Source organism: Erithacus rubecula (genome assembly GCF_903797595.1).
Source record: "Erithacus rubecula genome assembly, chromosome: 12".
NCBI classification, from domain to species: domain Eukaryota; kingdom Metazoa; phylum Chordata; class Aves; order Passeriformes; family Muscicapidae; genus Erithacus; species Erithacus rubecula.
Window position 1 is genome coordinate 7807765 of NC_136664.1, and position 22327 is coordinate 7830091.

The window sequence follows — 22327 nt, forward strand, 5'->3', positions numbered from 1 at the left end:
ACCTGCGGCCCACCAGCGCCCGTGCCCGTGTTCCCGCGCTGTCCCCTGCCTGAGCGGAGCCACTGCATTCCCCACGGCCCCTGCCCTCACAGGTGTGTCCGCCTGCCTGCTCGAGTATCCCCGCAGCTGCTCAGGGGTCCATGGCCCCATAGCAGAGCAGATGTCCCCATGCTCCTCCCCTCCCAGACCGGAGTCACCGTGTCCCCCTGCCCATCTGTTCCCGTTCCCAATCAGGGGTCCCAGTGCCCCCCCCCGTCCCTCTGTTCCCATCCGCAGCCAGGTGTCCCCATTCCGGGCAAGGAGTCACCGTGTCCCCACGTCCATCTGTCCCCATTCCCAGCCACGTGTCCCCATGCCTCTCAGCCCTCCTGGACCGGTGCGTCTCTCATGCCCAGAGAATTGACCCCAGCCCACCGCACGTCCCCGTCCTCAGCCGGGGGTCACCCGGCCACCCGCCTGCCCCGTGGCCCGCTCCCGCCCGTCCCGCCATGGCGACAAGGGCACAGCGCTCAGGGGGTGGCAGCGTTTATTGCAGGCCTCAGTTGGCCTCCAGGATGGAGTCGATCCAGTCGCGGAGCTTGGTGACGCGGGCGTACACGCCGGGCGTCTGGGGGTCGCAGGTGCTGCTGCCCCAGGACACGATGCCCACCAGGTTCCAGGCGCCGTCCTTCTGGCACACCAGCGGGCCCCCGGAGTCGCCCTGCACGGAGCAGCGGGTGAGCGCCGGGCCGGGGCCCGGGGCCGCCGGGGGCAGCGGGGGCCGGGGACACGTACCATGCACGAAGAGGCTCCGTCGGCGGCCGGCACACACCATCACGTCGCGGATGCGGTAGCCCCAGAACTCCTTGCACTGCGTGTTGGTCAGCAGGGGCAGAGCCACCTGCTGCAGAATCGCCGGCGTCTGGAGGCTGCGGGGAGAGGGGGGCGTCAGCGCCGGGACCGGCACCGGCAGCGGAGCAGGAACGGGGAAAAGGCTGCGACTGGGAGGGGGGAGCAGGAGGACAGGGCCGTGATGATGGAGGAGATCGGAACAGGATTGGGTCAGCATTGCAGATTGGTGATGGGCATGAGCAACGGGACAGGGATGAAGATGGGGATACGGGAGTGGGATGGGGATTCGGATTCAGATTTCATTTTACGCGGATCTGGGTGGGAGATTGGCGTGAACATTATGATTCGGATGAGGACAGGGACTGACCATATGGACGAGGAAGGGGACAGGAAAGACAGCAGACGAGGATGGGGATGGCGATTTGGATGAGGCAGGGACGGGACTAGGGATGGGGACAAGAAAGTGCACTTACCGCTGGGGTTAGTGAGCCCCCAGCCAGTGGTGACGCAGGTCAATCCCCCCTCGAATTCGTCGGTGGCCTTGGGCAGGCACACGGGGGACACGCGATCCGACAGCTGTGCCGGAGTGGCCAGTTTGATCAGGGTGATGTCGTCGTGGATGGTCAGCATGTTGAACTTGGGGTTCTTGAAGACCTGAAGCAGGCAGCACTGCTCTCAGCACCTGCACCCCCTGCCGGGGTGCCGGGCACTGGGCACTCCGCAGGGATCAGCAGGGACTTCGGGGACTGCTGGGGACCCCGGGGGTGGCTCTTGTGGCTCCCGTGATGGCTGTGTTGTCTGAGTTGCAGAGCCCAGTCCCTGAGACGCAGGGAAGCAAGGACACCCCAGGTCACATCCCCTGCGGGGATGAAATGGACCCTGGGGCCCGAAGCCCTATCCCTTGGGAGCTCCTGGGAACATGAGGACATCCAGGGGAACTGACCTGAAGGATGAGTGGCCGCAGGTGACACCCCAGAGGATTGCAGCGCAGGAATGAGGAACACCACGAACAAACACCCCAGGGAACCCTGCCCCTCCGGGTAAGGGGAACCGGGGACTCCTCAGGAACACAACCCCAGAATCCCCAGGGCAAGGGGGACCCGGACATGAGCCCCCAGGCCGCCTGTGGTAGCCGCGGGATGCCGCAAGCACACGGAGCCCGCCCCGCAGGTACCTTCTCGATCGTCAGTTTCTGCTGGTCAGCGCCGGGTGCGTCCTGGTCGTAGGCGCCCACCACCACGGTGTCGGTTTTCCTGAGCACAGGCAGGCGCTGAGCACGGGGCACCGGCACGGGGACGGGTTCCCTGGGCACCCCGTGCCCGCGCCCAGCCCCGGCCCGGCCGGCAGCAGAGCCGGTGCCTACCTGACGCCGCAGTGGGCAGCGGTGACCACCCAGTTCTCGCTGATCAGGGAGCCGCCGCAGAAGTGGAAGCCGTTGTAGCGCTGGCGGGGAGAGCTGCCCTCAGCGCCCGGCACCCGGCGCTCAGCACCGGCGCGCTCCGTGCCCGGCGCCCCGCACGGCCCCCGCCCCCGGCCCCGGCCCGCCTCGGGCTCTCACCTGCAGGGACACCTGCCACGGCCAGGACCCCGGCACCGCCGGCTCCCCGTTGACAATGCGGTTGTAGCCACGGATGACCGGTGTGATGGCGGGCACGCCGCAGCCTAAGGGGTACAGGCGGCCGTGAGGCGGCGGCTCCGACCATCCCGGCCCCACGTCCCCTCCCCACCGCTCCCGCCTGCCCGAGCCCCGAGCCCTCCCTGCCGAGAGCCACGGTCCCACGCACTCTCTGGGAGGGCGGCACGGGCAAAGCCCGCCAGCGCCAGGCAGCTCAACACCCACAGCAGAGCCATTGCCACTTGTGAGGACACACCTGCCGGGCACCCGCTGGCCCTTATATGCACCCCTGGGCGCCTCCCCGCTTCCGCTGGCCTTGCCACCGCGGCCTTGGGAGATAGTGTGCCAGAGGCATATTGCCAGCCATTGAACCCTCTCACCCCAAGTCCGTTGTGTCCCAGGCACCTGGACCTCTGATGAACAGGGACCCTGTCCCTCTATCTGGGTGGCAGCCTGTAAGGGCGATGCAGGCCCAGCCCTAGGTGAACTCCGTGGTCCTTTCAAACTCCACCACTCCATGACATGGCAGCCTCGAAAGCCCCACCGTATATTTGGCTACAACTCCAGCAGCCTGAACTGCTCGCCAAGGGAGGGGATACTGCTCCTCCACTAGCCTGAGACAATGCATGCAGAGCTGTGTCCAGTTCTGGGACCCCAGTTATGAAGGACATGAGCCAGCTAGAATGATTCCAAGGACATTTAGAAGCCAGCACTTAGTCCAGGACAGTGCTGTCCAACAGCCATAGCCAAGGATGCTGGCTCCAGGTGCCACGGTCCCAGCCGTGTCCTGGAGCCATACCAGGTGGCACACTATCTCCCAAGGCCGCGGTGGCAAGGCCAGCGGAAGCGGGGAGGCGCCCAGGGGTGCATATAAGGGCCAGCGGGTGCCCGGCAGGTGTGTCCTCACAAGTGGCAATGGCTCTGCTGTGGGTGTTGAGCTGCCTGGCGCTGGCGGGCTTTGCCCGTGCCGCCCTCCCAGAGAGTGCGTGGGACCGTGGCTCTCGGCAGGGAGGGCTCGGGGCTCGGGCAGGCGGGAGCGGTGGGGAGGGGACGTGGGGCCGGGATGGTCGGAGCCGCCGCCTCACGGCCGCCTGTACCCCTTAGGCTGCGGCGTGCCCGCCATCACACCGGTCATCCGTGGCTACAACCGCATTGTCAACGGGGAGCCGGCGGTGCCGGGGTCCTGGCCGTGGCAGGTGTCCCTGCAGGTGAGAGCCCGAGGCGGCCGGGGCCGGGGGCGGGGGCCGTGCGGGGCGCCGGGCACGGAGCGCGCCGGTGCTGAGCGCCGGGTGCCGGGCGCTGAGGGCAGCTCTCCCCGCCAGCGCTACAACGGCTTCCACTTCTGCGGCGGCTCCCTGATCAGCGAGAACTGGGTGGTCACCGCTGCCCACTGCGGCGTCAGGTAGGCACCGGCTCTGCTGCCGGCCGGGCCGGGGCTGGGCGCGGGCACGGGGTGCCCAGGGAACCCGTCCCCGTGCCGGTGCCCCGTGCTCAGCGCCTGCCTGTGCTCAGGAAAACCGACACCGTGGTGGTGGGCGCCTACGACCAGGACGCACCCGGCGCTGACCAGCAGAAACTGACGATCGAGAAGGTACCTGCGGGGCGGGCTCCGTGTGCTTGCGGCATCCCGCGGCTACCACAGGCGGCCTGGGGGCTCATGTCCGGGTCCCCCTTGCCCTGGGGATTCTGGGGTTTGTGTTCCTGAGGAGTCCCCGGTTCCCCTTACCCGGAGGGGCAGGGTTCCCTGGGGTGTTTGTTCGTGGTGTTCCTCATTCCTGCGCTGCAATCCTCTGGGGTGTCACCTGCGGCCACTCATCCTTCAGGTCAGTTCCCCTGGATGTCCTCATGTTCCCAGGAGCTCCCAAGGGATAGGGCTTCGGGCCCCAGGGTCCATTTCATCCCCGCAGGGGATGTGACCTGGGGTGTCCTTGCTTCCCTGCGTCTCAGGGACTGGGCTCTGCAACTCAGACAACACAGCCATCACGGGAGCCACAAGAGCCACCCCCGGGGTCCCCAGCAGTCCCCGAAGTCCCTGCTGATCCCTGCGGAGTGCCCAGTGCCCGGCACCCCGGCAGGGGGTGCAGGTGCTGAGAGCAGTGCTGCCTGCTTCAGGTCTTCAAGAACCCCAAGTTCAACATGCTGACCATCCACGACGACATCACCCTGATCAAACTGGCCACTCCGGCACAGCTGTCGGATCGCGTGTCCCCCGTGTGCCTGCCCAAGGCCACCGACGAATTCGAGGGGGGATTGACCTGCGTCACCACTGGCTGGGGGCTCACTAACCCCAGCGGTAAGTGCACTTTCTTGTCCCCATCCCTAGTCCCGTCCCCTGCCTCATCCAAATCGCCATCCCCATCCTCGTCTGCTGTCTTTCCTGTCCCCTTCCTCGTCCATATGGTCAGTCCCTGTCCTCATCCGAATCATAATGTTCACGCCAATCTCCCACCCAGATCCGCGTAAAATGAAATCTGAATCCGAATCCCCATCCCACTCCCGTATCCCCATCTTCATCCCTGTCCCGTTGCTCATGCCCATCACCAATCTGCAATGCTGACCCAATCCTGTTCCGATCTCCTCCATCATCACGGCCCTGTCCTCCTGCTCCCCCCTCCCAGTCGCAGCCTTTTCCCCGTTCCTGCTCCGCTGCCGGTGCCGGTCCCGGCGCTGACGCCCCCCTCTCCCCGCAGCCTCCCAGACGCCGGCGATTCTGCAGCAGGTGGCTCTGCCCCTGCTGACCAACACGCAGTGCAAGGAGTTCTGGGGCTACCGCATCCGCGACGTGATGGTGTGTGCCGGCGCCGACGGAGCCTCTTCGTGCATGGTACGTGTCCCCGGCCCCCGCTGCCCCCGGCGGCCCCGGGCCCCGGCCCGGCGCTCACCCGCTGCTCCGTGCAGGGCGACTCCGGGGGCCCGCTGGTGTGCCAGAAGGACGGCGCCTGGAACCTGGTGGGCATCGTGTCCTGGGGCAGCAGCACCTGCGACCCCCAGACGCCCGGCGTGTACGCCCGCGTCACCAAGCTCCGCGACTGGATCGACTCCATCCTGGAGGCCAACTGAGGCCTGCAATAAACGCTGCCACCCCCTGAGCGCTGTGCCCTTGTCGCCATGGCGGGACGGGCGGGAGCGGGCCACGGGGCAGGCGGGTGGCCGGGTGACCCCCGGCTGAGGACGGGGACGTGCGGTGGGCTGGGGTCAATTCTCTGGGCATGAGAGACGCACCGGTCCAGGAGGGCTGAGAGGCATGGGGACACGTGGCTGGGAATGGGGACAGATGGACGTGGGGACACGGTGACTCCTTGCCCGGAATGGGGACACCTGGCTGCGGATGGGAACAGAGGGACGGGGGGGGGCACTGGGACCCCTGATTGGGAACGGGAACAGATGGGCAGGGGGACACGGTGACTCCGGTCTGGGAGGGGAGGAGCATGGGGACATCTGCTCTGCTATGGGGCCATGGACCCCTGAGCAGCTGCGGGGATACTCGAGCGGGCAGGCGGACACACCTGTGAGGGCAGGGGCCGTGGGGAATGCAGTGGCTCCGCTCAGGCAGGGGACAGCGCGGGAACACGGGCACGGGCGCTGGTGGGCCGCAGGTCCCTCCAGCAGAGACAGGCTGGCGCGTGGCTGGAGCCACCTTAAGGTGTCAGTGTGGGGGAGGGACAGACGGGCTGCGGGGGAGGGCAGGGTCCTGGTCCGGTGCAGTTCCCATGTTCCCGTTCCCGTCCCGTTGCGCCATGGCCCTGCGGAGGGTGCTGGCGCTGGGAGCGGCCCTGGGGCGCCGCGGCTGCTGCTCCAAGGTGCGGCCGGGGCTCCGAAGGGCGCTCCGGTCCTGACGTGGCCACTCGGCCTCGTGCCCTCGGCCGCGATCAGACCCTCCCCAGTGCATCGCTGACGGGTCCTCGTTGTTCCCCCGCAGCCCTCGCTGCCCGCTGACTTCGTGGAGGCGCTGAGGGCCGTGGTTGGGGCCCCCAATGTCTCCACGGCCACAGCAGTGCGGGAGCAGCACGGCCACGATGAGTCCATGCACCCGTGAGTGCCCCTGGAGCTGGGAGCCCCGGGCAGGGGTCTGGGCAGGGGAAGGACCGTGGGAGAGGACCGGGTCTGGGAAATATTTGGGTGGAGCAGGGCCCGTGGGGAAGGGAAGGGGCGTGTGACAAGTGGCAGGTTGGGGAAGAGCCACGGGGAGAGTCCAGTGGTCAGGTCAGTTGGTCAGTGGTGCTGCCCGTCCCCCAGCTGTGCCCCCCCGGACGTCGTGGTGTGGCCCCAGGCGGTGGGGCAGGTGCAGGAGCTGGCAGCCCTCTGCCACCGCTGCCGTGTGCCCATGGTGCCCTTTGGCACGGGTACCGGCCTGGAAGGAGGCGTCAATGCCGTGCAGGTATCGGCTCCCCCGGCCCCCCCGACCCCCGGGGGCTCTGGGTGCCCGGCCGTGCCCGGAGCCCCGGTGCCCCTGTGCCAGGGCGGCGTCTGCTTCGACCTGAGCCGCATGGACGCCATCGCGGAGCTGAGCCTCGAGGACTTCTCGGTGACAGTGGAGCCCGGAGTGACCCGCAAGGGCCTCAACAAGCACCTGCGTGGCACCGGGCTCTGGTTTCCTGTCAGGGTCATGGGTCTGACAGCTGTGGAGGTGCTGGGGATGAGGACACACTTGAGGAGCTGTGGACTGTCTAGGACTGAGGGTGCCATGGTTCCCGAGGTTCTGCAAGGGATGGATAGCCTGCACCAGGAATGCTTGTGTCCGGGGGCTACCATCCTCTCTGCTGCCACACCAAATCCATAGCTCCAATGGTGGCCATGGCCCCTGGCACAGTGATGTGAGGGACATTCATCCCACAGCAGTTCAGGGCCCATGTGGCCTCCCCTGCACAGCCCCCCGTCATTTCCCCCCCCAACCCTCTTAGGCCCATCCCTTGTGTCCCATTAACACCCTGTGCACCTCCAAAGTCTAGGAGATTTGGGAGGAGAGGATTTTCCCAGCCCTTCCACAGGGCTCTTGCTCACCCTGGCAGGCACACGCAGATACCCAGGAGATAAGGGGTGTTTCTAGTCAAATCTTTATACTGCTGAGGGACCTGGGGCCAAGTTTTGGAGGGGGCTGCCACGTGGTAGCTCCGGGAACCAGTGGAAGCTTCCTCTGTGTTCAAAAGGCACCAATTTCAGTTTGCGTTTCGGTTACAGCTGGTACTGTAGCACAACCCGAGACGTGAGAACGCACAGGTTAGCCCCTTCCTGCCCCAGCAGCTCCCCACCACCCCCGACTCCCCTGGGGACCCCTCTCCCCAACCTCCAGCACACAAAGGAACAACTCATCTCTGTCACTGTCCCACCATCACAGGGGATGGCTTCCACACCATTAGAAGCTCCTGGGCCCCTAGAGTCCTCCCAAGAGCAGAGCAGCCACAGCATCACAAAGGGCATCCACGTTGCATCTCAAATTGCCAGGCACATCCTTGCCTCACCAGGGACATGGCCCCATGTCCTTCAGCCCACAACTGGCTGCTGGTTTTGTATGCAGAGAGGACAGCAGGCAAGGAGTGGACTTTGATCCATCTTCCAGCTTTGCTTCATTACGGGCACAGCTCAAACCATTCCTGGCCCCTGGCTAGAGGGAGGAGGAAGGGATATGATGGCTGCAGCCCCTCACCACTGTTCCCACAGAGCCCCAGTCCCCCGGTGTGTGCAGGAGTCTCTATGTACACATCTGCTTACACCGGGCAGAGAGGACTTGCATGGAGGGAAATGCATGTCTGGGGAAAGGTGGGGCCCAGAGAGAGGGGACAGTGGCCCTGAGGCCATCACATGGCTGCCAGCTGGCCCAGCACCATCCTGAACTGCTGCGTGCTGTTGGCGAGGTCCTTAACACGCTCCACCATGTCCTTGGAGGCGGCAGGAGAGGGGTAGTGGAGGGCAGCCGCCTTGGTGGTCATCACTATCTCCTTGAGCATCTCACAGAGGAGGTTGCTGTAGTGCATCACCTTGTGCTGGACGTCCTGGGCCTTGGCCTGGCGGGACAGCGTGTCTCCAATGAAGACAAGCTTGTGGGCGCTCAGGATGACAAACTTGCTGTGGGCCACAAAGATCTTGGGAGGTTGGTTGGTGCTGACGGCGGTGAAGAAGGCGTCAACAGCATTGGTGAGCGTGGTGAGGTTGGCCTCGCACTGCTCCAGGTAGAAGAGGAGCAGCTGGCGGTCAGCAGGACACAGCGTCCCAGCGCCCCGTGCGGGGCTGTAGTGCTGCGGGGGGCTCCAGTTGGACAGGTCGTTGTCGATGGGGCGCGTCACCTCCTGCTCCAGCCGCTCAAACTGCTTCAGCTGTGGAAGAGACACGTGTGGGGCAGGGTGGCCATTGAGCCAGCACCTGCTCCATGGAGCCACCAGCTCCAGGGGACACAGTGAGGGACAGTGCCAGCCCCAGGACAGCACACCAGGCTCCTCTCCAAGATCAAGGTGCCTACGTCCCTCTTCACTGGAATAGCACTGCTATGGAAGGCAAGGTAGAATTTACCATGGGAACATCCAGGGAAGAGGGCTGTGGTCATACCAGCAGCAGAGGTTACAAAGGAAGCAAGATGAGGGGTCCTGCATGCCCCAAGTGCTGTGCACAGCAGCACCCACCTGCCTGCCCTAGTGCCCTTACCTGCTGGTGCTCCAGCTGGTCCTTGCTCTGCCGGATGATGTTGCCTTTCTCCAGCAGCTCCTTCTGGGTCTTCTCAAACTCCTCCTTGCCCTGCAGGGGCATGACATGGAAGGGGTCAGCAACATCAGCCTCGCCAGAGAGGCCCCACCTGCCGTGGGACATCCCTGTGCCACACAGCCCTCAAGCTGGAGAGTAAGAGCAAAATGCAGGTGGAAGCAGAGCTGCCTAATCCCACTTGTGCTACAGGGCCATTACCATAAACATTCCCTGTGGGATGCAGCCCCCATGCCCGTGCCCACCTGGAGATGGACATAGTCATAATCCTCCATCCAGCCGCTCTCACTGTTCTCGTAGGGCCCATCAGGTGACTCCTGGGCCAGCAACTTGGGAGGGGAGGGCAGGGGCCGTGACTGGATGCTGCTGGCCTTGTCGGAGGGGTGAGGGGGCCCATGGCCACCACTCTCCACCGCCGGCTTTGTCCGTTTGAAGAGAAGGGAGGCATTGCCATGCAGGAAGGAAGCCAACTGCTTGGTGTCATCAGGAACACCACGTGAGTGCATGATGAAGTGCTCCAGGTCATCTGTGCCTGGCTTGCTGCTGGCCAGAGCACTGGGGGCCCAGTGGCAAGCATCCAGCGCTTGGCCATGCCGTGCCAGCGCCTGGTAGACCTCCTCCATCTTCTGCAGCTGCTTGCTGAGCTTGGTGTAGAGCGAGCGGTCGGAGGCCTGGGCAGCATTGCCCACTGCCCCCCGGGCAAACTCCAGCAGGTCCCGGAGGGCTGTCCGGACGCCCTCGGCTGCCCCACGGATGTTGGCAGCGTTCACCTCCATGTGCTCGGGGCTGCGCCAGTTGGTGCTGATAAAGGACATGAGGTAGGAGACAGCGTTGCTGACGCCACTCTGGAGCTTGGCCAGCGTCTCCATGGCGGCATCCAAGTCCAGGGAGAACTCCTTGCCGGCTCCCTTAGCCGGCTCCTTCACAGGCACCACGTCTAGTGAGGATGTGGAGATGTTGCTGCGGGTGCTGCCTGTGCTGGAGGCCGAGAGACGCTTGCCATCAGCGCCCTTGGCCTCACGGTCTACTTGTGGTGGGACATCATAGATGTACTCGCCCTCCGTGTCCACAGAGCCCTTGCCTGGGGCGTGCAGGTCCCGGGGCACATCGTACACCTCTTGGGAGGGGAAGGTGGATCCCCCCAGCTTCTTGAGGCTGGGGGGCACATCATATATCTCATGGGAGAGTGGCATCTCAGGAGCACCTTTCCCAGCTGCCGGGGGCACATCGTAGACATCCTCTGGCAAGTAGGGCTCCTGCTGGGCCAGGATGAGGGGGTGGCGGGAGGGGTCGAAGGCTTTCTGCTTGGCAAAGGCAGGTGGCACATCGTAGGTCTCCTCCCGCGCTGGGCCGTCCGGCACATCCTTGCTCACTGAGGGGGGGACATCGTACACCTGCAAGGGCAGAGCAGTGGCACTGTCAGCACTGCTGGGAGAGCTGGCCTGGGGCAGGTATGGAGGCACAGGGTGGCTGCCCCAAGCTGTGGGCATCCAAGATGGCACTGGGTGGGCACCAGAATGAAGCCATGCACCCCAAAGGTGCCCCTGCCTTTTGGGACAAGAATCAAAAAGTCCTAGAGCAGCCCAGGTAGGAAAGGACTTTGAAAGATCATTTGGTCCAACTTCATCCCCTGGAACATCCAGCAACCCATTACTTGACACTCTGAAAGCCTCCAGTGCCAGGGACATCACCAGATCTCTGGGGAGACTGATCTAGTAACTTTTTCTCCCTGTAAAAATCTATTTGTCATTCTTACACAAAGAAGCTGGGAGCTTCCCAGCAGCACTTACAGTTTGGTGTAGGTTCTTCTCCACGCTGGGGGGCACATCATAGATCTCCTGGCCTGGGTCCTGCCCATTGGGACCCTTCACTGCCATGGGAGGGGTGTCATAGACCTGAAGGGGGGGGATGACATAGGACAATGTGTCAGAAATGGTGTGGCCACCCACCTCCTCTCAGGGACCAGCTGGGAACGGTGGAGGTGCTTAGAAGCAGCACCGAGGCCTGTAAAGTACAGTTATGGGTGCAATTTAACATGGTATGGATCTCAGGCTGCAACAGATCATTTCCCATTCTTAAGGGCACAGCCAGAGATTCCCCCTGACACCCCAAGCAGCCTCACCTCCTGGCTGAACTGGCTCGGGACCCCTCCTCGGACAGGCGGCACATCATAGATCTCCTGGGAGCCCGTGGACATGAGGTGGCGAGGGAAATCATACTCGACCTGCTCACCCTTGGGGGAGTCATAGACATACACCTGGCCCACACGGGTGGGCACCAGCACCTGCAAAGAGGGAAAAGAGATGATGTGGGCACCACTGAGCATCTCCCACTGGGCATCATTCCCCCAAAACCCAGCAATGGGGCCACAGAGACTCCGTACTGGATTGTCTGGAAAGAGGGTCTGCCCGGAGCCACGGGAGGGCGCTCCCCGGCCGGTGTGCGGCGCTGCCAGGGACGGGATGATATCACCGGTTATTTATAGCGGCGATAGAGTCTCAGCGAGAGACAAAGCCCGGCCGGCACGGCCCTGCCGTGCAGAGAGCAACGGCTGATCCAGGCGTGGGCTGGGGTCTGCCAATGCCTGGAGATCCCTGCCCACAGCTCCATGCCTGAATGGGTCATTTCATGGTGACACCAGAACAGAAAATAACCAAACCCAGAGGGTAATGGCACTCTGCCCAACCAGTACCAAGGAGGGCTGAAGTGCTGGGCTGGCTCTTCCTTTTCGGATGTTCCTTGTGCCCTGGCTGTGATTTGGCAGCTCCCTCCCCTCACTGGCTGCTTCCCAGGGGTATGAGTTGAAGTAGCCTTCCCAGAAAACACGATACTGAAAGCACCTCACTCCTCTTCCGCGGGATGACGTGCCAGGGTAGGGGCAGAGCCAGAGGTTGGCTGGTGTCTGGGATGGAGCCGTTAAGCTCCATGCTGAGGCCAGCCTGGAGGCTCACCATTGCCTCACCAGTGTACCTAGCAAGTACTGGCAGGTTGCCTGGCACAGTTGGGAAATGCTGGCACTGCCTGTCTGTTCCTGTGTGTGCTCCCAGAAGGAACAAAACCTCACAGCATTGTGCTGGGTACCACAGCTACTTCCACAGCTCCAGAACCCAGCATCTTGGGTTACCAACACTCTGTGCCCAGACACACTGCCATGCCCTGGGTGACACCAACAGAGCCCACACAAGAGACGACAAGGACCAGAGTGCTGAATGCTGTGCCAGCCCCAAGAGGGGTAGCTCACACCAACCAGGGCACCTCAGCCACTGCAGGGACTCACCCAGTGCACCAGCTCCTGCCAGCAGTGTGGGCAAGGATACCCACACAACCCCAGCAATGGGCTGCCTGCTCCAAGGGCAGCAAGCTGAGAAGCCCAAGCTGTACCATCCAATCACACACACAGGCCACAGACACCCCATGAACACAACACACTCCCCACTCCAGTCTCCCCATCCTACCTTTCCCTGGGGCTTGTGCCCTTCCCAGCTCCTCATGTCCAATGATGGTGGCACCTGGTAGATTTCTTGAGACTGACCAGCTGAGGGAGGAACCTGGTAGACATCCTGGGGAGGACTGGCAGAGCCCCCTGGGTATGCCTCTGCTGCTGGGCCCAGGGAGGGGGGCACCTGGTAGATTTCCTGGCCGGGGCTGGGGAAGGTGTGGGGAGGTGCCTGCTTCGGGTAGATGGAAGGCTGTTTAGCTGGGGCAGGAGGAAACTGTCCAGTGGGTGCTGAGGCCGGGTACAGACCCTGCTGTCCCTTGTTGGGGACCGGCATCAGGTAGACATTGTCCCCTTGGGGGGCATAAGCAGGGTGCATGGGTGTGTACTGCGAGGCGGGTGACAGCGGGGTATAGCCCCCTTGGTGGTGGAAGGGCAGAGCCGGCTGAGGTACCGATGGCTGCGGCGGTGTCTGCCCCTGTGCCGGGCCAGACGCTTGCTGCTGCGGCTGCTTCTTGTCGTACATCCCCACGAGGATCTTGAGGCGGTTCCCGGGAACGATGCCCTGCCGGCCATGGAGCGAACAGAGCCACCAGCCGTCCAGTCCCTGCGTGTTGCGCTCCAGCACAGTCATGATGTCGCCCTTGCGGAAGGAGAGCTCGTCCGGGGACTCGGCCACGTTGTCGTATAGCGCCTTGGCCAGCACGTTCTGGAAGAGAGCCCCGCGCCGGGGCGGTGAGCCGGGCCCCGCCGGCCGGTGGGGCGTCATCCCGGCGGCGGCAGCTCAGCACCGGCACGGAGCCCCGCGGCCCGGGGGCTTCTCTGCGCGGCTCCCGCCAGCTGGATCTCCCCGCTCCAGGCGCCGCGGGATTTCTCGCTGGAGCAAAACCCACCCTTCCCAGAGGTGGTGCTGGGAAGGGGCCGGGCCCTTCCGCCTCCCCGGTTTCGGGGGGCCTCCTCTGCCTCTCCCGCCCCTTCCCTCCGCCGACTGGGAGGAAGTGCCGGGGCGGTGAGTCAGCCGTGGCCGTGGCCATCGCACGGCACCCGCCGCCGGCTCCGGCCCCTTCCGTCCCGCGGGGTCCCCGAGCCGGGCCGCGGCGACACCTGCCAGCGCTGCTCGGGGCCGCGGCGGCCGGACGGGTCGCGGCCCGCCCAGGATGGCAGGGCCGGACTGCCGGCTGTCCCGCGGCCATGCCCGACGCCGGTGCCGCCCCGCCCGGTGGGGCGGGAGGCCTGGAGAGGCCCCCGGGCCCGCCGGGCCCCCCGCGAGTCCTGCAGCGTCCCGACCCGCCGGGAGGGAGAGTGGGCAGGCATGGCCTGGCAGCCCCGGAGCGGGGGAGCTCGGCCAAGGTCACTGCAGTGGGATCGGCCGCACAGGAGAGGCCCTGGCCGGGCCGAGCGGTGAGGGGGCGGCGGCCTTCCTCCTCATCCTCCTCGTCCTCCAACAGGGCCCCCCAGCAGCCGTTCCCCCGCGCCCTATCTGTCCCCGCACATACCCCCACGTCCTCCCCCATGTCCCCGCTCACCAGGTAGTTCATCTTCCCGCGGGGCCGCTCCGGCCGCAGCGCGGGCGGCGGGCCGGGAGCGGGGCCGGGGACCGGGGGCCGGGCCGGGGGCGGCGGGGCCGGGGCGCGCGGGCGGCGGCGGCGCCGTAGGGATCGTTATAGCGCCGCGCGCGCCCGGCGCGGCTGCTCCGCCCGCCCCCATTGGCTGCACCCCCGGGGGCGGGGCCGCATGAGGGACGGGGCGGGGCCTGATGAGAGGGGCGGGGCGGGCACGGGGGGCGCAGGGGCTGTGAGGGGGGAAAGGGAGCGGGACGGGGAGTGACGCGGGCCAAGGGGGGTGACACGGACCAAAGGTGTGTGACACAGGCCAAGGGGTGTGGCACAGGTCAAGGGGTGTGGCACAGGCCAACGGGGGTGACACAGACCAAGAGGAGTGACAAAGGCCAAGCGGGGTGTGACCAAGTGCGACAAAAGGTAAGAGGAGCGAACAGACGTGGAACAGCTGTGCACAGATTGGTGTGCAACAGGTGTTGTAGTGGGCCTGCACTTGGTGTGAAACAAAGGCTATATGGGTGTGTAACTAAGGTTATATGGGTATGTAATGAGTGTGTAATGGGTGTGCAAATGAAGGAAAAAGGCTCTGTAATGGGTGTGTAATGAGCAAAGGCCATTAAAGATTAATGGGTAGCTGTAGGTGCAGTGGCTCCCATAGCACACCATGGCACACAGGGCACACTGCAGTGGCACACCACGGCTGCCTGGCCTGTTCCAACAGCCCGGCCACACGGCCCATGGGCACCCCAACAGCTGGTAAGTCTGGGTTTGGCATCACTGTATGCTGTGCTGCAGTCCCTGCCATCATCTGCAGAGAGCTGGGAGCAGGCTGGGAGGGTGGCTGCAGCTGGGAGCTGTGGGACGCACACATGGGAGCTGCGTGGGGACACAGGACCTATGGACATGCACAAGCCCATGCTGCTCCCCAAGCATGCACAGAGCACACAGGGAACCGAGGGAAGGGACACAAGGGGTGCCTGCAGCCAGTGGGCTCATGAGCAAGTGGGCAATGAGCGGGCCTGTGTGAGAGCCGTGAGTGGTGCGTGTGGAGACAGGCCAGGAATGTGCCCCTGACTGTGCACGTGCCTGCCAGCCACCATCCCCATCACGCATTTCCTCTCACCCTCCAGGGTTACTTTCAGGCCACACCAGGATGCAGCGGCAGAGGTGAGGCCAGATTGCAAACACATTCCCTTCCTCAGAAAGCAGTATTTGAGCCACCACCACTGTTCCCAGCTTGGAGGCAAGTGTCCCTGTGTATCACTGGCAGAAAGGGAAACTGAGGCACAGCTGTGGGTAGCAGACATTCGTTATCAGGGATCTGTGGTCGTGCCCGCAAGCCACAGCTGCCCCGGCGGGCGCAGATTGAGGACTGTGGTTTCCTCTTGTTGGTGACAGTGGTGACAGCGCAGGCTCTGAGCACTGTGACCATCCTTGGGATGGGCTCCAGGCTCCCCAGCCTCTCTTCTACCACTCTACAGCTGATCCCATGAAGCCAAGGAGTGTTTGCTTTGGATACCCCGAGTGTGGTATGCGCCCACCAGGCCACCAGTGAGGGTCTCCTGGGATCCCTCAGGTGTCCCCAGGGTGAAGCTTCCACCACATGACTTCAGGCAGATGCTGAGGAGCCATAAGCTTCCTGCTTTTGGACTTAAAAGCAGTGGGATTTTCACTTTTCCTTCTCCCTGTGCTGATGCCCAAATCAAAGTGCTCACTGTCAAAACTCGATCTCCCATTTTTGGTCCATCAAAGACAAAAATCACTGCTTGCATCTGCTGAGCACCCTGAGCTGGCAACAGCTCCTACACATACCTGCTTCTGCAGCCAAGCACCCACGGGGAGGCAGGCACCAACAGGTCTTCCTTTGGCTTCTCCTACCTTTGAGAAAATGGAATGCCAAAAAGAAGATGAAAAGTGGAGCATTACAGGGGCCCAGCAGCACTGGGGATGCTCAGAGCTGGATTGGCTGCAGAGCATCCCTGTGCTGCTGCTGGTGGGGTACGGTGAGGATCCCACCAGTCCCATGCTGTGATTCCCTGCCAGCCCCACTGGACACAGGGATGGGTGTTTTGGGGTGGATGCTCCTTGGGATGCAGGTTGCCCCAGCAACAGTTGCTATGGAAAACACTTCAGTGGCAAAATTTCCAGCCATATTCACGTGTCCATCATTGTCCTCTGCAGAGTCCCTGGTGTATGGTGAGGCAGGCACGGCTGGCTCTGCTCAGGCAGGCTGCTCTGCAGATGCAGGGGACTGGCTGTGCTGGGCCTGTTCCTGGCTTTCTGCAGCTTTTCCTGCTGGATATGGTGTGAGAAGGTGTAGAAAGAGTCCAAAGTGAGACTGGGGGGAACATGGCAGATGTACAATGAATAGGGGGATCAGGCTGTGCCATGCCATATTAATTGGCTAGAAACCAGCCATGCCCCAGCTATTGGATGAGATTCATTTGGGTGAATCCCAGGGCACAGCTCTGGGATAGTGGGGCATACCAGGCAATGGGCTGGCACTGGGATGTTTGCTGGGACCAGCAGCTTTGGCTGGGGCTTCCTGCTCCTGCCCATAGCCCTGCCAGGTCTGTGCTTCAGAAAGCCACTCCCCACCTCCTGGAGCAGCAATAGGATTACACAGCACTGAGTCTCCTTGCAATGAATGAAGAAATAAATCCTATAAGGCAGGACAGGATTTATTAGACTTCAATATTCTGGAAATAATGAGGACATTTCTCTTGGCTTGTAATATCACGGGACCCAACAGGATCACAACCAGGATTTATCCCTGTTCTTCTCTGTGGCACTGGGCTGGTTCTTAGCTGTGGAGAGAAGATGCTGGGGGAGGCTGCTTGCCTTTCTGAAGAGCAGGATGGCAGGACACCCCCTCATCTACAGCAAAGCCAAGGCAGACTGAAGGCCTCAGGCTGCCCCAACAGTAGCTGCTCTGTTTGTCTCCCCATTCATCCCCTAGCGAGGGCTGGCGCTGATCCTCGCCCCCAGCTGGGGCTCACTGCTGGGAGTGGGAAGGGCTGATGGCAGGAAAGGCTGGCTGTGCCATTGCCATCAGCTGAATTTCAAATGTCAGTGCCAGCACTCACCACCAGCACAAGGATGTCCCTCAAATGGGGTGGGAGACCCACAGGCCACTCCATCACTCTGCATTAGTTTTGAAGGCACTGCAAACAGAATCCCATTGTGCTGCTGGGTGAGACTTTACTCTGAAAGAGAGCATCCAACATCTTGGAAAAGAGGATATGATGCTGTCAGCATCACCTTCCAGGCACCAGCTCTGCCCCTCAGGAACTGCTACCCTGGCTGCAGGGAGATGCTCCTGAGGTCAGCTCCATGCCCTGGTTCCTCCTCCTCCCAGCTGCCACACTTTGCTCCATGGCAGCTCTGTCCAGGAATCCTGTTGTGGTCCTTGGGACAGCCTGGGACTATGGGATGTTCCTTCAATCAGCCAGTGTTCAACCTCCTCCCATGTCAAGAGCCAACATTTATTGCCATGTTCCTTTCACTGAAGCGGCTTTAAATGCACAGTGTTGCCTCCCTGTCACGATTCCCATGGTCCTGTAACAGCCCCCAGAAACCTCAGGAGATCAGTAAAGCTGAGCCTGTGGGTGTGGGTTGGACACAGCTGGTTTTACCACGGCCCCAGCACACTGATGCTGCAGCAGAAGCCCTGACCATCAGGACACATGGACACAATTGGAGCCTTGTTTGGGGCTCAGCTGCACAAGGGGCCCCTTCAGGCAGCCAGGGAGGGGGGAGTTCCTCAGGGCGAGGTGATGCTCTGGCCATGAGGGATTCCTTATAGGGTCAAAATTACCCCAAGCAATGCCCAGGGTCGGTCCCAACCCATGGAGAACACATGAGCTTCCCAGAGAAGGCAGCTCAAGGTGGGAATGTCTCAAAAGATGGACCCACATCTGCAAACATTGCTTTTTGCAGAAAGTGCAGGGCTGCCGGGGACATCAAGGGCTGCTGGGGATGCTGAGGGCTGGTAGATCCTGGGGCTATCCCCCTTCATGGGAAGGTGACTGGGCAATGGAAATAGCAAGCAGAGAGGAGCAGCCAAGCTGTATTTTCTGGAGACCTGTAAATCACTCCTCGTCTTCAGGAAAGAGAGGCGAGGAATACATGATCCAACCCAGCAAAATCGCAGGACGCTTGGGAGCGTGGAGGAAGCCAGGAATCAGCCCAGGCTGGAGGCTGCCTCCCACCAAACCTGTCACAACCTGCTGGGCCAGGAGCTGGCACCGCAGCCCAGCATCCTCAAGCTGAGCTGGGCACACCATGCTGCCATGAGTCCAGCAGAGAGGGGACTCGAGGCACTCAGCCACTGCCATTACACTGCACTCTTCCAGCAGGTCAGGTTGCTTCCAAGATTTCAAGATTTTCCATATTTGCTCAGCTGAAGGGAATAAAAAAATTTTGGAGGGTTTCTGAAGAGCATAGCTGGGGCTGGCTGGCAGAATCCTGTAAATTTGGGATCATCAGTTTTCCCAGTTCACCAGCATGCCAGGGGAGGGTGTGTTGGTCACATCCCTCTAACACACCGTTAGTGTGCATGTGAATCCAAAGCCACCCCCAAGCCATCCAGAGCCATATGCAGCTGTAAGACTCACTATGGAGACAGCCTGGAGCTCTTTAATGCCTTCAAAAACAAGGCTGAGTTTGGTGCCTCTGGCCTTTGGGATCTCCAAGGGTACCTGGTGCATCTCCATTCTGCTCTTGCTCATGATACAACGCACAAAATTATTTTCCATTTCTTGCCTACTTGGTGCCACCCAGCTGCTGGAGCAGAGGAGGTCCTAGAATGCAGCAGGGATACTCACACTGCAGCAAAGATTTTGTTTGGCAGCCTCCAGAAGCCAGACACCATGGGGTCCCAGCCTGTGCAGGGGTGACATGAGCTTTCCCTGCTGCTGTCCAGCATCAGAGTCATGGGAGGATAGAGGACACAAATCCTCCCAAATATTCCCACTTCTCAGCAACAGCAGAGCAATAGGCAAATCACTTCCCTGGCTGCCTGCTCAGCACTCACAGTTGGCCCAGCCCTCCCAGCCGTGCTTGTGGCTGCCTCAGCATCTCACCATCTTCAGGGATCTGCAGCAAAACAAGCCTGGGCTGCCTTGAGGTCTCTGTTGGGAGGGACCCTGTAAGGAGGGCAGGACAGCACATAAGGAGAGAAGGCACTGGAGGCAGTCCAACACTACCATTCTGAGCAGCCCAGCTACTGCAGCAGCACCTGCCTTGCTCCACAGCCCACACTGAGGTCCTGCCAGGGCCATTCAGGAGCCCCAAGCTGAGATCTCCCCACAACAGTGCCCTGCACAAGGACTCTGGTTGTTTTCACAACCTAAGCCAGAATAGCAACTGGCTTGGAAGTGTTTGGAGATGAAACCATGTCATCACTCCGTTGTTTTGTTTCTGTCCAATTTCAGGCTTGTTCAAGCAGGTCCATTACAGCTGATTCTGTACAGAACAGGGCGCCAAAGGCTGCAGCTCCCCTGAGCACGTGGTGTTTTGTTCTGTCTATCCTGCAGGCCACAGAGCAGGGGCTGACTCAGCAGCAGACACATGAGCTTAGACTGTGCTCAGAGCCACAGGCAAGGGGCCACGGGCAGTGACAGCATCGCTCACCCTGTGGGCGGGAAGGATGGGGCTTGTGCTGCTTTCCCCCAGCACAGGCTGCCCCACCAACGCTGGTGAGTACCTCTCCTCCAAGGATGTGCACAGGCAGACACTGGGAGCTGCCCAGCCCCACCAGAGCCAGGCCAGCAGGGATGGCCAGGATGATGGTGTGCTGGTCTCAGCTCTGGCTGCTCGTCCCACACCCAGCCGCCTTGGCCTGCCCTCCCAGGCAGCTGCACTTGCTGAATATCCCTGCGTGGCCATGCTTTGGATGGGTTTCCTTACTCCTGCAGAACTGCTGTGGGACTACATTGACCTTGTCACCCCCAATTCTGGGTTTCATTGCACCACCAGCTCCAGTAATGAGGGAAGTGATTCAAGCACTTGCTCTGACCCCCAGGCTGCTATCAGGGCACACACTGGGCACCTCTGAGAAAGGGTTTCATGATTCCTGTCAGACACTCCTTACTGTATGTGATCCTTAATTTCTTTGTCCTCTGCTTCCCGCACAAACCACACTGCCAGCATGCAAGAGTGTTGGGATGGAATACTTTATTCACGTGAACACTCAGATCCTGGCCCTTCCTGCCTGCTGCAGCTGCTCCCATCTTCTTGACAGCGTGAACAAGGAAGGATTTCTTCACCAGCTTGCTTAACCCCCCCCCAGCATCATCAGACCCCACAAACAAGTACAGACAGTTTGGCTTTGTCTGGACAGGAGCAGAGGGCGGAGGGGCAGGGAGTGCTGCGGGGCTGGCAGAGCAGGCAGAAGGGCTCCAGCCCACAGCTTGTGTATGCACAGCAGCCATGAAACCTTCCCGCAGCTCCACTCTCACCACCAAACATGCCAGTACTCTCCCAGCCTTGGTGGCTCCTCCTGCTGCCAGAAGCACCTGGGATCAGTAAAGGACATGGGTAAAGGTGACACCACCTCTTCTCCTTGGAAAATTTTTGCCAGAATTACACCAGTGTCTTCAATCAGCTGCTGGGCCATTTAACTCTCGAAGAGCCTCCTGTCCATTGACAAATACCCTCCCCAAACTATTACAGTAAAAGGAAAACCCTGTATGTTGAGACATACAGGCTGAGTCTTGGGTAGAGAACAGTTTCCGTGCTTGGTGGTCGTTGGTGGCCAGCAGCCCCCAGCCAGCCTGGGGCACAGAAGGGAGCAGGATCCCCCATGGCCATCCCAGCACGTCAGGGCTTCATCCTGCTCAGTCTGATGTCGCGTTCGATTTCAAACTGCCTGTGATCCACACGCTCCAGGAAGGCTTTCCTCTCGATGTACCTGCAGGAAGGCACAGGCTGTGAGCAGCATCTATGGCAGCCTGTGTGGCCCCAGCCTGGGGCAAACCACACCTGAAGGGATGAGCAGGGAGGGAAAGCACCACCTGTCTCCTTCTTTCTCTTTCCATGAACTCATCACTCTACTGAACATCTCCTGTGGACACCAAAACTACACTGTGCTCTCCTGGCTGTCATCTGGGTGACTCCCAGAGGTCTGGTGGTTGCACAGGCTAGGGAACTGAACTGGCTGGTTCTGGTACCAGCTCTTCTCCTATAGCTGAGAAATGTCCTCCACAGACACCTTGAAGGGAATCAGAGCAGGTCTGCACCACCCAGCAAAGCATCTCAAACCCAACCACAACCTTCAGTACAAGCCAGGAACAGGCACAAGGAGCATTGGGGATGCAAAAAGCATCACCCAGCAAGCCTGCAGCAGCTCAGGGATGCGGGCCAGGGGTTTCCCAGCCACAGACCAGCTTCTAACCACCACAGAGCATTTAGTGCTGCCCCTCAGCAAGGCACCTGAGTGCTGTGAGGAAGAAGGCACGCCTGTGCCTGGAAAAGCACCTTGCTGCTCATTAATGGCATGCAGCTGAATTTTAATGTACTTCGCTGCAAACCCTTGCCACAGACAGCCTGGGGCTGTGCTACTAATTAACCTACAGAAGGAGTGAAATTGCAATTCAAAACAGGAGCTGTAATTGAATCATCACAACTGTTTTGCCTTTGTTCCAGGGTGGCAAACACTGGACTGCCATGGCAAGGTCATTAAACTTGTGTGGGGAACCATTGAATTTGGCTGTTCTGTCAGTCACTGCTTTTCCTGCTCACCAGAGCAGCCCACTGTTTGAAACAAAGACCAAAACCTAATAGAAGATGAGCATCTCAGGATTCTCCAGGCTGCTGGGTGGCTGGCAGTGTGCATGAAAGTGCCCAAGATCCGCATAGGAAAGCTGAAGGCCTCTCCTACCAGTGGTCTGAGACAGATGAATATTTGGTGATGAGGTCCCTGCAAGGTCAGGCTGTATGGGGCTCTAAGCAATCTGATCTAGATAAAGAATCTCTGCTCACTGCTGGGGGTTGGATTAGTGGGACCTTAAAGGTCCCTTCCAATTTGAACCATTTTGTGATTCTGCAATTCTTTATGCTACAACTATTGAATCTCTGTTCCCAGCAGGGAGCCTTTGCCCTTGCTGCAAGGGACAGCCCTGTCACTCCTGCCCATCACTGGAAATGAATTATTTCAGATTCATTTCAGTGAGTGGCTCCCCCAAGTGAGTGTGC

The 22327-nt window shown here is 61.3% G+C and overlaps 4 protein-coding genes across 7 annotated transcripts in view; 1 reads left to right on the top strand and 3 right to left on the bottom strand.

The window, feature by feature from the left end:
• Positions 1–93: 93 nt before the first annotated feature.
• LOC306806984 (chymotrypsinogen 2-like) lies at positions 94–2682 on the bottom strand (the record flags this gene model as incomplete). The annotated part of the gene is given in 8 exon segments (XM_079316168.1): positions 94–700; positions 775–798; positions 800–908; positions 1301–1485; positions 2006–2084; positions 2195–2274; positions 2390–2493; positions 2616–2682. Coding segments are annotated over 8 exon segments (810 nt in total). The 3' UTR covers positions 94–538.
• A 679-nt stretch (positions 2683–3361) lies between these two features.
• Positions 3362–7307, top strand: LOC306806956 (chymotrypsinogen 2-like; the record flags this gene model as incomplete). 3 transcript variants are annotated; one of them, XM_079316122.1, is made up of 8 exons in its annotated part: positions 3362–3428; positions 3551–3654; positions 3769–3848; positions 3959–4037; positions 4559–4739; positions 5137–5270; positions 5345–6246; positions 6366–6478. In XM_079316122.1, the coding sequence occupies 7 exons, from the start codon at positions 3362–3364 to the stop codon at positions 5504–5506; spliced, it is 807 nt and encodes a 268-aa protein (XP_079172248.1). In that variant the 3' UTR covers positions 5507–6246; positions 6366–6478. The 3 variants fall into 3 exon arrangements, with proteins under 3 accessions (XP_079172248.1, XP_079172246.1, XP_079172247.1); XM_079316121.1 differs by lacking the exons at positions 3362–3428; positions 3551–3654; positions 3769–3848; ... (1 more) ...; positions 4559–4739; positions 5137–5270 and adding exons at positions 6683–6824; positions 6906–7291 and having other exon boundaries at positions 5560–6246; XM_079316120.1 differs by lacking the exons at positions 3362–3428; positions 3551–3654; positions 3769–3848; ... (1 more) ...; positions 4559–4739; positions 5137–5270 and adding an exon at positions 6683–7307 and having other exon boundaries at positions 5544–6246.
• A 177-nt stretch (positions 7308–7484) lies between these two features.
• Positions 7485–14258, bottom strand: BCAR1 (BCAR1 scaffold protein, Cas family member). Of its 2 annotated transcripts, XM_079316104.1 has the most exons (7): positions 14099–14258; positions 12592–13281; positions 11259–11420; positions 10927–11031; positions 9382–10530; positions 9083–9172; positions 7485–8757 (listed from the first exon to the last, which is right to left on the bottom strand). In XM_079316104.1, the coding sequence occupies exons 1-7, from the start codon at positions 14108–14110 to the stop codon at positions 8242–8244; spliced, it is 2724 nt and encodes a 907-aa protein (XP_079172230.1). In that variant the 5' UTR covers positions 14111–14258; the 3' UTR covers positions 7485–8241. The 2 variants fall into 2 exon arrangements, with proteins under 2 accessions (XP_079172230.1, XP_079172229.1); XM_079316103.1 differs by lacking the exon at positions 14099–14258 and having other exon boundaries at positions 12592–13471.
• Positions 14259–20291: 6033 nt separating this feature from the next.
• The window catches only part of CFDP1 (craniofacial development protein 1), a 61535-nt gene continuing 59499 nt past the window's right edge, over positions 20292–22327 (bottom strand). Inside the window, exon 7 of the mRNA XM_079316453.1 lies at positions 20292–21044. Coding sequence (XP_079172579.1) covers positions 20954–21044 — 91 coding nt within the window. The 3' untranslated portion in view covers positions 20292–20953. The remainder of the gene's footprint in view (positions 21045–22327) is intronic.

Coding starts and splice junctions, on each gene's coding strand:
- BCAR1 (XM_079316103.1), bottom strand. CDS start 13,341: ATGACGCCCCACCGGCCGGCGGGGCCCGGCTCACCGCCCCGGCGCGGG. Junction 10,531..10,926: donor AGAAGAACCTACACCAAACT/GTAAGTGCTGCT, acceptor CTGCCCTTGCAG/GTGTACGATGTCCCCCCCTC. Junction 9,173..9,381: donor ATGACTATGTCCATCTCCAG/GTGGGCACGGGC, acceptor ATGCCCCTGCAG/GGCAAGGAGGAGTTTGAGAA.